Raw genomic sequence first — 18,362 nt, forward strand, 5'->3', positions numbered from 1 at the left:
CAAGTTGAAGTGGTGGAAGCCGCTTGAGTATGGTATAGTTTAGAAGTTTTCATCTGAGCACAAGTACATCACTCACATTGGCTATCAAGACTAATAATCTTAAGACCTTTCACTCAAAGGAGAGTGGGGTTTCTAATGTTCCAAGTGAACCTATTTTTTTCCGACGCTGCTGCCTTATTTTTAAAATCTACTTGTAGACATTAAAGTGTCAGGATAGATGAGCACTTCATTAACTATATGTATGATGTTTGTGAACATCTTGAAAAGAAAATGGTGTTATGTTTGAGCCTGCTTGAGTTTTCTAAAAAGTCAGTCATTGCAGGCTTACTTCATTTACTTTTATTGATAAATTACAAATCAAAGAAGTACTTCAGATAGGGTATAAACTTACGTTTGTATGATATTCATGTGGTTAATTTGAAGAAATTAGGAGTAGTTGGTATTAATAGTGAACAATTCCTGCCAAGGAACCTAAAGTATACCCTGTAAGATCTAGGAATCAATGTCAACGGAAAAAAAAAAATCCAGCCAAATTGATAGGTTGGTTGTGTGCTATAAAAATCAGCCCTTTCTCTTGCCTTGTTCAACATGGGTTTAAACATAGAAGGCATATGTAACAAATTTGCTTGAGACACAAACTTGATAGACTAGAATGATGGCATAAAACCAAAAAGGCAAGTTATCCAAGGAAAAGGAATCAGACTTTTTTTTTTAATCCCAATCTCAAAAACGATCACTGTTGCTTCTCTCTTTACATATCTTCATACTCTCACATCCTACATCTGTCCTTTAATAACTTCGCACATGCTTTCTCCATTCAGATTGGGGAATTGCCAGGCTAATACTCCCATACTTTAAGTCTATTTCCTTTTATTCTTTCCCTCAAACACATTTCTTGGCATCACTGAAGCTTAGCTTTCTCTTGATGACGTTGCATTTCCAGCTGGCTTCTTATTTAGCCAGGATGGTGGAGGTAAGCCAGGGAGGAATAAGAAGTCCTCAGGTCTTTGATCTTTTTCCTACAAAATGGAATTGTTAGGGGTGGATAGGCTGGTCTGTTCCAATTGTGGACCATGGATGCTTCAGCATCTCCTTGGTTTTGTTAGTTTATTTATATTAATACCACCATTTCCATTTCTTTGTTCACATAGGCTACAACCTCTCAAGATCTGCTTCTGTTTTCCACATGATTTAAGGACTTGTCTGTAGTATTTCTCTCATTTTCACTACTGTCCTCAATGACAACAGATACCTATGTTGAGGACTCATTGACGTCCTTAACATAAAACTTCCTTAATTTTGTGGACCCGCCTCCCATCTCAGCTGTTCACCATCATGGCCATTCACAGTAAATAGCCTTCTTCCACCTGTAAGATCTTGTACTGCAGGACTCCTTATGTGATGATATCTCACTTTATACTTTCCCACTCCATTTCCCACTTCCTGCTTCTTGGCCTCTTTAACTGCTTGATCCAAACCAATTCTGTTGGCTCCCCTTATGACTGTTGGCTTCCTGCTTATCATGGATTATGAGGACAACCGCTTCATTAAAAGCTAGATATCCAAGTGTCTCTAATTTCTGCCAGAGATTCTAAATCAAGGCCTAATTTGGTATCACACTGGCTCCAGAACCAACGAGGCACTTTAACCATCCAATACCTGCCAGCCACCGTATTAAGCACTTTGTACACATCCAATTTAATCAGCATAACAGCCCTTTAAGGTTTAGGTATTATTGCTCTTGTAATACAGAAATGGAGGTTGAGAAAAGTGAAGTCATGTGTCCTCCTTAAGTACAACTAGGCAATTAGCAGAGCTAAGATTTAAACAAAAGTTTATTAAAAGCCAATGCCCTATTTCTATGCAGTATAATTTATTTTTAAAGTCTATATTTTTGTAATCAGTGTCACACATGTGCATGTTTTCCACAAGATTTCTTGTTATAAGAAACTGTTCCTCTCCTCCCCACCACCCAAATCCTCCTCCCAGTGGCAGGACCTTCCACTGTCAGCTGATTATTGTGATATATTTCCTTCCATATGTCTCAATGCTGTAACATTTGTGTTTTGCTGCTGTTTCGATTTTCAGTTTCAGCCATTAACCATTGACTTCCTGTCTTGGAAGATAGGGATTTAGCTTTTTACCCTCTCCCTTCAGCCCCCACTATTCATATGCACACTTCCTTATCTTTCCATCTTCCAATATACTTGATATAATATTGGTTAGGTCAATATTTAGTGCTTATGTTATTATGATTTTGTAAATGCAATTCTCAGCTGAGACATGTTCCTCCTCTTCGGCCCTTTAATTTTTCTTTAAGAGTTAACTCTTACGTTCTATCAGTTAAAATAAATAAATAAAAAGTAAAGCGTTAATTCTTATGAAGGTTTTTTATTTGCTGATTTTATATATAATTGTCACTGATTTAACCTCACACTTTCCCATTCAAGTTATAACCAGGCCCAGCCCTGCTTAGCTTACAAGGCATGTTTAGGGTGGTATGGTCGTAGACTAACCCCACACTTTCTTCCAAATGTTTAAATTAGGGCTTGTGAGCTTCACCATAGGGTAATCTGGTGGCGTCATTTTGTTCAGAGTTCCCAATGTTATTTTAGCACCCATTGTATTTTTAGAACTTTCCTCTTATCCTGGTTAGATTCTCCAAAGAAGATGTTTTTCTTTATTTGACTAGAGAATAAATGCCTGACTGTCAGCCTTTTGAGATTTGGGAGTCTCAATATCCAGTGTGTACATTCATTGAATCACTCTCTTTTCGGGACGGTACCTCTGTTCTTAACCATGCCTGGTACTTTTAAGTACAGATGCCTTTTGTTTTACCCTTTCCAGAGACTAACCTCCATTTGTCTATCTGGGGTCAAAAGGGAAGGTGGCTTGGCCATTTAGAATAGGGGAGGGGAATATAGGATTTTAACTGCTTTTTAAATAAGATAATAGCTTTATTGAGATATGATTCACATACTATATAATTCACCTTTTAAAAGTGTACAAGTCAGTGGTTTTTACTATATTCATAAAGTTGTGTGACTATCACCGATATTTAATTTTGGAACATTTTCATCACCCCCAAAATAAGCCCTGTTCTTCTTAGCAGCCATTCTCTACTTCCTCCTTCCCTCCAGCCTCTCGCAACCACTAAGCTACTTTCCATGTGTTCCTTTCTCTCTCTCTCTCTGTTTCATTGTCTCCTTTTGCATCTTCTAGACAGTTCAAATAAACAGAATTATACAATATGTGGTCTTTTGTGACTGGCTTCTCTTACTTAGCATAATGTTCATCCATGTTGTATCATGAATGAGTACTCCATTCCTTTATATTGCCAAATAATATTCCATTTATGATATACCATGTTTTGTTTATCTTTTCATTAGGTAATAATATTTGAGTTATTTTTACTGTTGGCTATTATAAATAATATTGCTATGAACATTCAAATACAATTTTTTTTTTTTTGAGAAAGAGGCTCTGTTGCCCTGGCTAGAGTGAGTGCCGTGGCGTTAGCCTAGCTCACAGCAACCTCAAACTCCTCAGCTCAAGCGATCCTTCTGCCTCAGCCTCCCAAGTAGCTGGGACTACAGGCATGTGCCATCATGCCCGGCTAATTTTTTCTATATATTTTTAGTTGTCCAGATCATTTCTTTCTATTTTTAGTAGAGACGGGGTCTTGCTCTTGCTCAGGCTGGTCTCGAACTCCTGAGCTCAAACAATCTGCCCGCCTCGGCCTCCCAGAGTGCTAGGATTACAGGCGTGAGCCACCGCGCCCGGCCTCAAATACAATTTTTGTGTGGACATATGTTTTCATTTTTCATATATACCTAGCAGTGGAATTGCTGAGTCATTTGGTAACTCTAGGTTTAAATTTTGCCAAATGTTTTTTTCAAAGTGACTACACCATTTTACATATTCCTAGGAGTGAAATCACTGGGTCATATGGTAACTTTATGTTTCACGTTTTGAGGAACTGCCAAACTGTTTCCCAAAGTGGCTGTATCATTTTACAATATGACCAGCGATGTATGAGAGTTCCAAATTTTCTGCTTCCTCACCAACACTTGTTATTGTCTGTCTTTTTTTATTTTAGCCATCCTAGTGGGTCAGAGGTTGTAGCTCACTGTGTTTTAATTTGCATTTCTCTAAAGACTAATGAGTTAGAGCATCTTTCTGTGTATTTATTGGCCATAGCTTCTTTGGAGAAATGTGTATGCAAATCTTTTACTCAGCTAAAAATTGGTCTTTTTTCATTGCTAAGGTGTAAGAGCTCTTTATGCTGGATACTATCTCCTATGAGATATATAATTTACAAATATTTTCTCCCATATTATTGATTGTCTTTTCACTTTCTTGATGGAAGCACGAATGTTTTTAATTTTGATTAAATTCCATTTATTTTTTTCTTTGGGTGCTTATACTTTTGGTGTCCTATCTAAGAAAAAATTGCCTAATCCAAAGTGACAAAGATTTACTCCTATGTTTTCTTCTTAGAGTTTTATAGTTTTAGCTTTTACATTTATGTCTATAATCCATTTTGAGTTAATTTTTGTGTGTGATGTGAGGTAGGAGTCCAACTTCATTGTTTGCATGTGGATATCCAAAGTTGCCCCAGGACCATTTTTTGAAAAGATTATTCTTTCCTATTGAATTGTCTTGGTGCCTTTGTTGAAAATTAATTGACCATAAATGTAAGGGTTTATTTCTAGACTCTCAATTCTATTCCATTTATCTATATGTCTGTCCTTACATAGTACTGTCTTGATTACTGTAACTTTGTTGTAAGTTTTGAATTACCTAACTGCTTCTTATATTTCGAACCATTCTTTTTAAGTCTCCTCCATTTACCCTCAATTCCAGAGATATTTGAGCCATTAGGGAATTCTATAGTGTAAATTGGATTGCTTCTTGGTCTTCATTGATAGTTTTGGTTCAGCTTTCTTGTATCTGTGAAGTCTTTGATCACTTTTTCATCTCCTTTCAAGCTTCTCATTTTTTGTTGTGGTTGTTTTCCAATTTATGCTATTTTTGTGTGCCTTGAAAAGGAAATCTTTTGTGTTGTTTCAATAAAGTTTCTGGAAGGAGGAAAAAGTAGTTAAATCTTTAATATCCTAAACAAATATTCTAAATAAATGACTTTTAATATCTTTTCCCCCTGCTCCCACATTCAAGCGGGGACATTGTCCAATGAATTTACCCCTTCACATCTCTGGGTTTTTTTTATTGCATCCTTAATGTTATTGCCTTAATCCAGGTTGTCATCTCATGGCTAGACTATTTCAAACCCTAAGTGGTTTCTGCCTTCAGCATTGAAGTTCTCTTCTCTTTCTTCCTTCCTTTCTTTTTTGAGACAGGGTTTCACTCTGTCACCCAGGCTGGTGCAGTGTTATGATCATAACCGACTGTAGCCTTGGACTCCTGGGCTCAAGCTGTGCTCTTACCTAAGCCTCCTGAGTAGCTGGGACTACAGGTATGTGCCACCATGCCTGGCTATTTAAAAAAGCTTTTTGTAGAGATGAGGTCTCGCTATGTTGCCCGGGCTGGTCTCGAACTTCTGGCCTCAAATGATTCTCCCATCTCAGCCTCCCAAAGTGCTGGGATTACAGGCATGAGCCACTGTGCCCATTCTCAAGCTGCTATTTTCTAAAATACCAATATGATCACACAATTGCCCTGCATGAAGCCCCTGCAATTATTCTCCTTCACCTACAGGATAAAGGGATAAAGTGCAAGGCCCACACAATGTCATTCAAGAATTATCATAACCTAGAACCTTCTTTCCTCTTCAGCCTTATCTTACTGCACACACTTGCCCCAAACTTATACGCCGTCATTGCTGAGCAACAACAGTTCTGTCTATATTTTCTTATGTTTTTCTCTCTACCTGGAATCATCTTCTTACTATTTCCCATTCCTTCTAACAAACTCACTTTTGAAGATCCAGCTTTGGCAACTCTTCCCAGAAGCCTCTCCTGACACCCCTAAGGGTAATATTGAACACTCATTCCCCAGTGCTTTTGATATCTTCTGTAGAGAAACCAATTTATTTCATTTCACTTATTTATTTGCATGTGTGTTTCTTTCAGGTGGACTGTGATCTCCTCGAGGGTAGGCACTGTATCTCATTCATCTTTGCATCCCTAGGATTCAGTTTCAATGCCTAAGACAAGGTGACTGCTTAACAAATATTTGTTGAATTACACATCTTCCAAAATCCTGTTCCAGCTGAAATAATTTATGTATGGTCTTCAGAGTCTACTTTTGTTAACATGTTTTTACTTGTTTGGAATACTCAAGAGGATGTAGGATATAATGATTGAGAGCATGGATTTTGGAGCCAGACTGCCTGAATTTAAATCCTGCCCTGGCCACTCTTAAGTGTGTAAACCTTTGGCAAGTTACCTAAACTTTCTGTGTCTCGGTTTCTACACATGTAAAATAGGAATAATGGTGGCTGCTTTGTAAGTGTTGTTGTGATGGTGAATCACTTTTTGACCTGCAAAAGTGCATAGAAAGTGCCTGGAAAAGAAATTGGGAAATACTAAGCACTCAGTAATATTAGCTATTATTATTACTATTGTTACTTCAATCAACTCATTTAAATTTGCCTTTCCTATTAGCTGATCAGAGCTGATCTTAAGAGAAAATGCAAGCTAAATGATATTTTTAGAATTAGATCAAATAATGATTATGTTCCCCCAAGACTCCAGAAACAATTAAATCCTAGTCACTGTTAGTTCATCCACTCCTGTTCCAAAAATTTTTCATCTTGTTTTGTATATAGACAAGCAGTCCTGGCCTCAGATTTTGTTTAGTTTTACAGTCAAGCAAGCATATTTGGTCAAAAGTTTTCCATTCTTCAAAAGATTAGTAATATTTTCCTGTGGCATGATGAAATTTTATGACTTTCTAAAGTATGACTAGTAAGAAGATTTATTGATCTATCCATATCAAATTGCTGGATTTGATTTATTAATAGTTACAAGTGAAGAGGAAAAATTCAGTAGCCATCAAGAGCATCAAAGCAATGACTGATATATGGGTATTTAGTTGCCTTTTACTTCTCACTTAGTGAGGAAGATTCTAGAATTAGTGTCTGAGATATACGTCTCTACATGTGGCTAAATCAAAGCCTCACACACATTTCCTTTGCAGTACAATTGCTTGAACATCGCTCTGCATGGAGGCATCGCAGGATTAGGAATCAACGCCTTTTATGAAAGCTGTCACATATACACGTGGGCACACACCCACACATTTACATGGACAAAAGTATCACACATCAGGTCAGAAAATGCTTATTAACATAAAACGGTGTTGGTTAATGGGCACAAAAATACAGTTAGATAGAAGGAACAAGATTTAGTGTTTGGTAGCACAATAGGGAGACTATAGTTAACAATAAATGGTTGTGTATTTTAAAATAACTAGAAGAGTGGGATTGGAATGTTCTTAACACAAGGAAATGATAACTGTTTGAGGTGATGGATATCCCAATTATTCTATCTGATCATTACATATTGTATGCTTGTATCAAAATATGTGTACCCTATAATTATGTACAACTATTTATGTATCCGTAAAAATTACAAATGAAAAAAATACGTAAAATGGCTTAAGGATTCAGCAGTGCTGATCTTTTAAAAAATATTTTTCTACTGTTGTAAAGAAAGCACAAAATCTTTGAATTCACAAATACTTAAAAGACTGAGGTTAATTCATCAGTAGCAGACTTGAGAGATGACAGCTGACGTCAGGGGATAGATTATTTCTTGTACAAATATCCCCTTACGTATTATTCTCTACCACCCCCGCCCAAACAGCTACTCGACCTATGAAACAAATCGCACCATGAGCACAGATAACCCCAGGCTTCAGGTCTATAATCTGATCTTGGCCATCGGCAACCAGAAATGAGTTTCTTTCTAATCAACCTTCCATCAGTCGCCAGTCACGCATATAAAGGAGCTCCGGGATGGGAGGATTCGCATTGCTCTTCAGCACCAGGGTTGTGGACAGCGACCTACGCCGGCTGCTGATCGCACGCCCCTTCCTCTCAATCTCCGCCAGACCTGCTGCTACTGCAGAGCTAGTCCCCCCTGTTGCAGAGAAAGGAAATTACATCGGGAACCATGCAGCCGGCAATGATGATGTTTTCAAGTAAATACTGGGCAAGGAGAGGGTTGTCCCTGGATTCAGCTGTGCCTGAAGAGCATCAGCTACTTGGCAGCTTAACAGTGAGTACTGAGTACCCAGCACTCTCTTGAGGAGTGTTTTCTTGGGTGGTGGTCATCTTCTTCTCACCCTAAGAATACCTGGTGTATAGTAAGCACACACACCTCAGATCACTCCTCTTTTACCATCTCTCCACCCTGCTTCCCTCCTGTCTGCCTCCAGTCTTCCTCCTATCACTGTAAAGTAAAGCAGGTGTACTGATCACTGCGTGCTAAACTTCCTTTCCTCAAAGTTTGTAAGTAGAAAGTTAAGCAATGCCTGAACATTAAGAATGAGAGGTTGGCTGGTCATGGTGGCTCAAGCCTGTAATCCTAGCACTTTGGGAGGCTGAGATGAGAGGATTGCTTGAGGCCAGGAGTTTGAGACCAGCCTGAGCAAGAAGAGCAAGCCCTCATTTCTACCAAAAAACAAACAAACAATAAAACAAAACAAAAACAAAAGCAAAAAAAAAAGAAAGAAAAATTAGCTAGGCATGGTGGTGCACCACTGAGCCCAGGCATTTGAGGTTGCAGTGAGCTATAATGACACCACTCACCACTGCACTCTAGCTGGGTGGCAGAGTGAGAGCCTGTCTCAAAATAAAATAAAATAAAATGAGAGAGAGAGAGAGAGAGAGAGAGAGAGAGAGAGAGAGAGTTTGTATGAACCGATGTCTTAAATCTGCAACCAAAAAAAGTGTGTAGAATTTTGAAAGGCTATTATTATGAGAATAAATAGGGAGAAGAAATCAAATTTCCATGTTCCCAGAAGATCCTTGTGTCTCCTGCATCCCCTTCTGTCTACAAAGCCTAGTACTTAAACCCAGAATTATTATTTTCTATTATTGGCTATAGGTACAGGTTGTTGGAATAAAAGAAAGATCAGGCTCTTTTCAAATGTTTTCCTGTGTTCCACATTACTCAATTTTTTTCAGTTTAATTGATGAAATAATGAAAATAATATGCACTTGTTTTAGTATTTAAAGGATTATTTATGTTTAACATAGTTAAAGAATAAAAAAGCAACATTTGTGGAATTTTAGATCCCAATTTGAGGTAATTGTCATAGTATTTAATAAAAACAATGAAATAAAAATGTGTTCATTTCAAGCAAACAAAGCTTGTTAAAAAAAAAGACAAAACTATATTCGGGTTCCTAGTCATTAAAAATATTAAATGGTATTTTCTTACTGCACTATCAGAGTTTATCAACCAAGTCCAATTCAGTCTGTAACATAGAAGGATCTGTTTTAATATCGTAGCTCCAAATATGTGCCAGAGGGTTGCATTGTACTGACATATCACTGCTAAAAATGTTCAAAAGTAAACGTGGCAACTTTTGTAGCACTATTTAAATCAATTTGAAAAAGTAAGGCCAAAACATAAATAGATTTTTCTAACATTTAAATATTGTGAATATTTGGATGAGATATTACATTGAAGAATTTTGAAGTCATAATGACCTGCTCGAAGGAAAACAAAGAAAGCTTAGAGTTATGGTTAATGTATGACCCTTGCATATAAAAATGCTACTTAAATATATGAGCTCTGTGTGTTATATGGTGAGGAGGAGGCAGATGTTGAGAGTCCTAAGACATTTGAGCTTTTAATGACTAAACATACTGTCAAATGTCACTGTCTGCATAAACTGTTCTCCCTCAAGTCATAAATAATAAAATCTTCATTTCTATCTATTATATATAAATCTAGCAAGTGAGGCAATACTAACGTGTGGAAATAAAGCCAGTGGAGAAATCAGAGGAAGACAATGGTAAATCACTATTCACTGGGTTCCAAATCAAACTTAAATTTCTCAGTTTCATGAGGATGTACTAGATTGGTGAAATTGTATTACATCACCATTTGTCAGGGAGATCTGTTTGCCCAACTCTGCTTTTGCGTATAAAGAACACAAAACAGACCACCATAATTTTGCATCGTCACATGAAAGTTTCTAGCTTTTTTATACTGTGTTTCTGATGATATGATCAAAGTTACTGGAATCTGTCATTTTTATCTTTAGCCAACAGGACTAATAGTCATTACTTTATCACATATTATAGGATCTTGAATGGCGAATGAAGTGTTAATCTTTTTCAGTTTCTCAAATTCTATTGTTTGCTCCTCATGATTAGCTAGCTAGTTTTTTTCCTTCCTTCCTTCCTTTTTTTATTCTTTTATTTGTGGCTGAATTTTAATAGTCACTTTTCAGTGACTTTTCATCTTCTGACACAGATGGCCGTAGCTGCATACATTCCTCTGTGTTCAACTGCTGCATGTAAATTCACATTGATAATTCATGTTAACAATGTGGGTCTAATTGCAGAAAGTGAGATTATCAATTAATCTCTAGGCACGTCCTAACATATTTCAGAATGAAATGGATATTTTGTTTTTAAGATTTAATTGAAACTAAAATTATTGTCAAAAATAAGTGCTGGGTTTTATTATTATTATGTTTACTAATGAATATAGTTTCCATGTGATTCAACTAGGCTAAAATTTCAAATTTTATGCTGTAAAATGCACCTATAAAGAAAGGTAGGGATTATTCATATATGATACTTCATACTTTATGATGGTCAGATTTTTGTTGCTGTTAAAGTGAAGCGAATCTGATTCTCCTTTAATTTCAGCCACTAGATGATGTCTTAGACCACTGGAAAATAGTGTTCCAGAGTAAATTAGACCAATATTTATGATTGAAAGTTATGAGTGACACGGCAACTTCACCTTGAGTTTGTGTGATTGGTGGGGCTTCCAGCATCAAATGGAATATTTGGGGGAAAATATCTAATTATGGAGGACTCTGGAATCCTAACTAATATTTTTTTGTGTGTGCTTCTGCCTTTTTGAAGCTAAATAAAGCTAACTCTGGGAAAAATGATGACAAGAAAGCCAACAAGGGAAGCGGTAAAAGTGAAACTGCTACCGAAAGTGGCAAGACAGCAGTTGTATTCTCCTTGAAAAACGAAGTTGGTGGATTGGTAAAAGCGCTGAGGCTCTTTCAGGTGAATGTAAAATATCATTACATAATTTAAAAAATGACTGTGTGCCTGCTTGCAAACCTGTCATCTGCTATCAAACATTACTAAATCAATTTTTATATAATGCAGTGAAAGATTCAAGGGAACCAAATTTCATGAGGCTTTACAAGAGGTGTTTGTCTGCCAAACAATGAAATAAGCAAATTCACGTGAACTATGATTTACTAGTTCAGAGTTAGCCTATTAGGAACTCTGCAGACCGCTGCCAGGTGAGGAAGTCAAAATGTGAGCTTCACACTTGAAAATACAAACACAAAAGGAGCCGAACAGGGTATCTTAAATAACAAGAGCCTGCAGCTTGATTTGATTTGTTCACATTTGAATGGTACACTTGTCCTAAGAGCACATTTGTTGCATAAAGATACAAGAGTATAAGTACTTGGTATTCCCCGAAGCTTCATTATTTCATGAACTTAATGTGTCATTTTGTAAAGATGAGTCAGTCTTCTTATATATAAATTGTTGGGCTAGCTCGCCCCTTATCTTACAGAAATGCAGTATCATCTTCCCATCAATCCGTCGTTCGAATCTTCAAGAAAGATTCTGGGTAGGGGTGAGGCTAGAAAAGCCCAGAAAGGCTGTTGCCTTTTTACCAGCATATACCTAATGGTTCCTCTAACCTTTAGCAAACACCTTCCCTTACAAAATGCATTTTGTTTGGGGGCACTGGCTGCTGATGAGAGCTGTGAGATAAGGAGGCTGGTCCTCCGAGGTGCTTTGGGCAGCTGATGCCTTGGAAAGGTAGTTGGAATTGCAGTCAGGGGATTCAGATTGCAACTGGCGTGGCTAATCACTAGCTGCTTCCTAGGTTTAATTTCTTCATTTGTAAAATAGCAATAATAATTCTTAACTAACGGGATTGTAGGGATGAAATAATGTGCATGAAAGCACTTTGCAAAGTGTGCAGATATGAGGCATTATTATGATGCCTCTATGATGATCATAGAGGGGGAATTAGCAGTCTGATTTGGCAAATATTTCCTTGCTCTCTTTTGACCTTGAAAAAAGGATCAGGCACCATAAACAGTGATAATGGAAATCTTGGGAAATATTTTACACATAATTATGTCATCCAAGGCTGTATCCATATAGTGCCAAAGGCAGGCCAATTCAATTAGACATCTGGGTGCAGTGGAAAAATCCCTGGAGAAGGAGTTAGCAGCCCTGAATTTTCACTCTGCCATCAGCTAGTCATGAGGCCTTAGCTAAACCACTTAATCCATCTGGACCTCAGTTCCCTTAAAAATATCTACTCTGCTTTGACCGAAGGACATTAAAAGCCTGAAGTGACACAATAGATGTGAAGTCTCTTGCACCTTGAACTTAATATTAATCTTACTATTATTATCAGCCAATTTAGAAAATATGGTATTATTGTAAAGGTTAATAAAAACAGAAATAGAACATTACTTTCCTGGTCACAGGACTAGAAGAGAATGCTTATATAGAAGAGAATGCTGTTTCATTTAATCCCATTCTGGCACTGCAAAGTACCTCTCCTGTTTCTATGCTGAAAATTCCGAGATCATCCAGGATTGTATCAGAAAACCTGTGCTGAGAATCAGAGTGTACCATCTGGAGTGATGGGGAGGTGTCCACTTATTTTGGGGTGGGTTGGAGTGGAGAGGAGAACTTAGTCTTCAGTTAACTAAGGAGAAATGAAGAGTACATCACTGGGGAAATTCAAACCTGATTTTTAAATATTAAATTACTGCCCTCCCTTGCACATCTTATTGTAAGATTTTTACCTCTGAGATCCATCATGTTATATAGAGTGATAGTTACAATGACACGTCATTGGATGAACCTAGCCCGGAGTAATTGCCAAAAGAGAACAATTACTAATGAGTCCCATTTAAGGGTTATTTATTTACTTATTTACCCTTTTTTCCCCTCTTCACTATCCCCTAAGGAAGTTGTTTTCCTTTTGCCTTCAGAGATTCTCTCTTGACTGTTTCCTTTTTTTTTCTGCAATGTGGGCTCCAGTTTGACTAATGTTTCCCAAACTTCAGTCATTTTTATACCACCTTCCCGATTTCTGCCTGCCATTTGTATTGTTTACTTATTTATTTATTTATTTTTTAGAGACAGGGTCTTGCTCTGTTTCCCAGGCTGGCCTCAAACTTCCAGGCTCAAGTGATCCTCCTGCCTCGGCCTCCCGGGTAGCTGGGACTGACTACAGGCAAATGCCACTGCACATGGCTCTCCATTTATTTTTTAAAAGATTATTTTTAAACTTTATTTTGAAAGGAAAGTTTATATCGGAGCTTGAGTTTTTGTTATGTTTTTCAGAAACAAAAATATGAATCTAGGTATTACATGATAATATAAATGAACTTTTTCCCAAACTTAATCAGCTACCACCTGTGGGATGTGGACCACTCTGGGAAATGACGATGTTCAAAATTATAATACATTTTATAGGGCCCTTTATATATCTTAAATGCCCTCTCTTTTTAAAATGAGATAGCACAACCTACACACAGAAGAATAAATATATAGCTTTCTTATTAGAGACAATGGTTGAAAACATTTCCACGTTTTAGTCAATCAAAGAACAAGGAAATTGTCTTTCCTGCTTCTGTGGGGACTTAGCACCTTTTTGCTTAAGACTTGAACAAGGAAAGCTAGTGGCCTCCCTTTTATTGTGCCCTGAAGATGATTTAGAGATATTGCTTATGTTTCCACAGGAAAAACATGTCAACATGGTTCACATCGAATCTAGGAAATCCCGACGAAGGAGTTCCGAGGTTGAAATCTTTGTGGACTGTGAGTGTGGCAAAGCAGAATTCAACGAGCTCATTCAGTTGCTGAAATTTCAAACCACAATTGTGACGCTGAATCCGCCAGAGAACATTTGGACAGAGGAAGAAGGCAAGGGTGGTCTTTGTTTGTCGGGTGATTTTACAATCTCGCAAATGTTGCAAAAGTGAAAACACAACCTGTAAGCTAATATTTTTGAACCTGCACTGTGTTTTCAACAGAGCTAGAGGATGTGCCCTGGTTCCCCCGGAAGATCTCTGAGTTAGACAAATGCTCTCACAGAGTTCTCATGTATGGTTCTGAGCTTGATGCCGACCACCCAGTAAGTGTCCAGTAAAATCCATTCTGCACACGCTCTCCCAGCTCCGCCCATGTGCCAGGCGGCGTGCCATGTTCTGTGCTGCAATGCTTTATTGTAGAACAATTTATTATTCATTCCCCATAACCGAGAGCAGACTTCCAAATGATAAAGCTTTCCTGTACACATGTGTTGGCTGGAAGCAGGTTAGAGGGATGGCATTTTCACGTAGCATTTATTTCTAAAAGGGTTGGACAGAGGAGGAGATTCTAAACCTTGGAGAATATTTCTGTGGAATTAGACAGCCTGAAATATACTTGCAGATGGTGACCCTTGGAAAAACGGTGAACTGAAATTGATCACACCATTGGGAAAGTAGGGAGGACTAGGCATTATGGGGCTCGGTGAGAGAATAAAATTCTTCTTGCTATTTTTCTTGACTGGAAGTAGTTAGGAGTAGAGTAATGTGGTTGACTTCAGTCTCAATGGAAAGGCAGAGGGTTTTAGAATAAGGCTGTGATGGAAGACATATCTCTTCTCGCATCTACCCTGAATCTATCTACCACCATTCTCTCCTCTACTCCAATAAAAACGACCATCTTTAAAGAAATATGATACTTGGGTAAGCATTTCCCACTATTCTCCGCTTCCCCCCTTTACATCAGTTTTTATTTAACACAAGAGACCTGGAACTTCTTTATGGTCAGATTGAAGTACAGTTAATAGTCTGGGAGAAGTAAGCAATGCACCCATTCATTACAGGCATTTTTCCCCTCCCCCAGTGCCTCTTGTCTAAAAACGGACAGAAAAAGGGTAAAACCCAAGCAGACCAGTAATGCTTATAGGAAACCTTTGTGGTCTGAGGTCTGAGGGTAATAGTTTACAGATATTCATTCTATTTAAATGAAGGAAATCTGGGAATCTGATAGTGCGACTCTGCTTTGTGCAGTGGCTTTCTAAGTTTCATTCTAGGATTAGCAGCATCAGCATCATCTGGGGACTTATTTTAACAAGTCCACACTTAAATTTGAGAACCATTGTTTTAAAGGAAGCTATGACAACTTTAACTCAGGGGAATTTTCAATCAAACCAGTAATTTGGCATAATGTACCAATTCAGACCAATTCAAATGAATGGTCAAACAGACCTAATTCAATTGCATTATTTTCAAAAAGCTAAATTCACTCAAAGACACAGAGTGTTACATTTGCCAATATAGCCTAAAATTTCAGAATATTTTCCAGTAATTCCTGAATATTCAGAAAACATTGAAAAGTGCTTTTAGTAATCATCCACTGTTATCTTTCCCTTCTCCCAACCTCAGAGAAGTCAGAATTAGCACAGAAGCCTGATTTAAGAGCTTAGTAGTACCAGGACTGCACTGACACCAGCTGTTAACTCGCAGAATGACCTTGGCTAAGTCCCTCTACCGCTGCACCTCACGGTTTTTACGTAAAAAGTAGAAATAAAATTGTTATTGACCTCAAAGGCGTGTTTGAAAAGCCTAGTTAATAAAACAACTGGAAGGCATTTTGGCAAGGGTAAATGCTTAATTCCAGTCATGGAAATGCTGTATTAAATCATCCAGATCAATGCCTGGACAGTAAAGGATTTTTCGATAACCTCCTATTTCCTAATGCTCCCCTTAGTCTAGTTTGAAAATTACTCAACCTGGAGAAAGGAGTTCGGCCATTTCAATGGAACGATCACAAGAACTACTGACCTTGCTGAGAAAAAATTTATTCCAATAGCAAGTGTAAATTTTCCTGTGCTTAATTTTATTCCATTACTCCTAATTACACCCACCTTATGATACCTTCTCTTATTTTCTGGGCAGCCACTTGAAATAATTGCAAGTACTTAGCAATCCTCTCTCTTTTCATTTTTAAAACCACATATATTTCTTTTATAAGCATACCAAATGTTCATTATGCAAAATTTGACATTGGTAAATTGGTGTTTTGTAAGTTATTATTTGATAAGGATGGAAAAAGTTGTCTAAGCACTTTTTATGCCTGGGAATAATCCCAGTCCTGAGACAGACACAGGGACCCTTGAGATAGGAAAGTTCAGAAGGGGCTTGGAATTTAAGAGTCAGCTTGCTGAGGCTCCCTAGAAAGGGTTAAATATCTAGGTCAATGCCTCTTAAACTTTAGTGGAAAAACAAATCACCTTTGAAATGTTTTAAAAATGCAGGTAATGATTCTGTAGAGCTTGAGGTTCAGCATTTCTAGCAAGCTCCCAGTTGAGGCTTACACTGGAGGGGCTGGAGACCACACTTGGAGTAGCCAGCATCTAGACTGGGATGGTGTTTCAAAATGTAGTCCAAGGTCCACTCATAAGGTGCTTGTTACAAATGCATTATCTGGAGGCTCATCTGAAACCTTCTGCATCAGGACTCTCAGGGATAGGACCAGGAATCTGCATATAAAAGGATCTGCAGGAGATTTTGATGAGCTCTACAGTTTGAGAACTCATACCCTAGCTCAGTCATTCTCAGCCCTAGCTTTCTATTCAAATCACTTGTGGAGAATTAAAAAAAAAACTGACTCCAGGGCCTCACCCCAGAGAGCTTAAATCAGAACCTCTGGGAATGTAGCCGGGTTTGATGTATTATTTAAAGCTCCTCAGGTGATTCTGATATTCCACCAGGGTTGAACTACTTGGGATAGCTACTTGAGTGTCTATGTAAATTTAGCTGAGCACTTTAGGGTTCAGGCTGGGTCTTCACTTTCCTTTGATTTAAATTGAGGGAGGGAATGTGGGTTTTTGCTGTAGGTACTCTCTGGGTGCTAGGGTTGCCAGATTTAGCAAATAAGTATATTAGAATGCCCAATTATATTTGAATTTCTGATAAACAATAAATCATTTTTAGTTGAAAAATTATTTTTGTTTATTGGAAATTCAAATATAACTGGGTGTCCTGTATTTTATCTGGTAACCCTATCCCTGGCTTCAGTTCAGAATGACGGGCAAGGAATGCTGTTTCTCTGTAATCGCTAGTGCAGCTAGCGTCCTTGTTTTACTTTGCCAGTCCATGGTTCAATCCTGGAAGCTGTGGATCGCCACAACATTTGCGTAATCACTGCCACACTAAGCTAATGAGGCATGATGAGTAAATCACTCTCTTGCGTCTGTGGAAAAGGTGCAGGTGTTTGCCGAGGAGAGAGAGTTGAGATTCTTCCGGAGGCCCAGCAGAACACGATGCTGTTACCATGGTGTCCGGTCTGGCAGGAACTGGGAAACAGATGCTGTGCTTTTCACAGGACACTTTTCCTTTTGTCATGTCCTGCTTTCTTTTCAAATAACAAAGGTGCTTGGAATTCTTCAGTTTTACCATCTCAAGTCGCCTGGTTTTACCAGTGAGTGTTGAAACATACTTTTTAGCATGACTGTATTTACCTTCTACAGCAAGAGACCCCTTTTAAGGTCACTGACCTACTTGTGAATGTGGTAACTATGGCCACAAATTTTGTCTATAGATATTGTAGGGCTTCACAAGCCTGCCTATGAACCCCAGTTTAAAAACTCCCAATTCGCAACACAAGAAAGAAAGTGTCAGCTTCTGGGCCGAGAATACTTCATTTCTACAGGGTATTAGGACCATCTCAGGGCATTTTTTTTCTCTCTCCTCCCCATTAGTAACTCTCTTGTCATTCCTGAAAGAAAGGTCATTGACATGGAAGTTCTTCATTTCTGTCCAGCAGACAGACCTGCAAAGATTTCTAGCCTTGAGGCCAGTTCTCTTTCAGCCAGACAAGAGAATGGGGTGACTTTCTAGTGAGTTCGAGGTTCCTTGTGAACAGCCCACCCTGCAGAAATGTCTCAGGTGCAGCAGAGTTGGTCTAGGGCTTTGTGGGCCTCTCGTCCTGTTCTTTTACTCTCAAACCGGTGATCCCAGTGGCTTGTCGTCTGGCCTCCATTTAAGCGAGCTGCCGCTTCCTGGTTGTCCTTCGGGGTTGCAGAGGTAAGAAGTTAAATTGAAACAATTCTTTCTGGGCTTCCAGCAGCTTAAAGAAACAACCCTAGAAAGAA

At 38.2% G+C, this 18,362-nt stretch overlaps 1 protein-coding gene across 1 annotated transcript in view; it reads left to right on the plus strand.

The window, feature by feature from the left end:
- The first annotated feature begins 7,994 nt into the window (after window positions 1–7,994).
- The window catches only part of TPH2 (tryptophan hydroxylase 2), an 88,330-nt gene continuing 77,962 nt past the window's right edge, over window positions 7,995–18,362 (plus strand). The window contains exons 1-4 of the mRNA XM_012642031.1: window positions 7,995–8,243; window positions 11,078–11,230; window positions 13,957–14,140; window positions 14,251–14,351. Of these exons, the coding sequence (XP_012497485.1) occupies window positions 8,139–8,243; window positions 11,078–11,230; window positions 13,957–14,140; window positions 14,251–14,351 (543 nt within the window). The 5' untranslated portion in view covers window positions 7,995–8,138. The remainder of the gene's footprint in view (window positions 8,244–11,077; window positions 11,231–13,956; window positions 14,141–14,250; window positions 14,352–18,362) is intronic.

Source organism: Propithecus coquereli, unplaced genomic scaffold, assembly GCF_000956105.1.
Source record: "Propithecus coquereli isolate 6110/MARCELLA unplaced genomic scaffold, Pcoq_1.0 Scaffold172, whole genome shotgun sequence".
Taxonomy (NCBI): domain Eukaryota; kingdom Metazoa; phylum Chordata; class Mammalia; order Primates; family Indriidae; genus Propithecus; species Propithecus coquereli.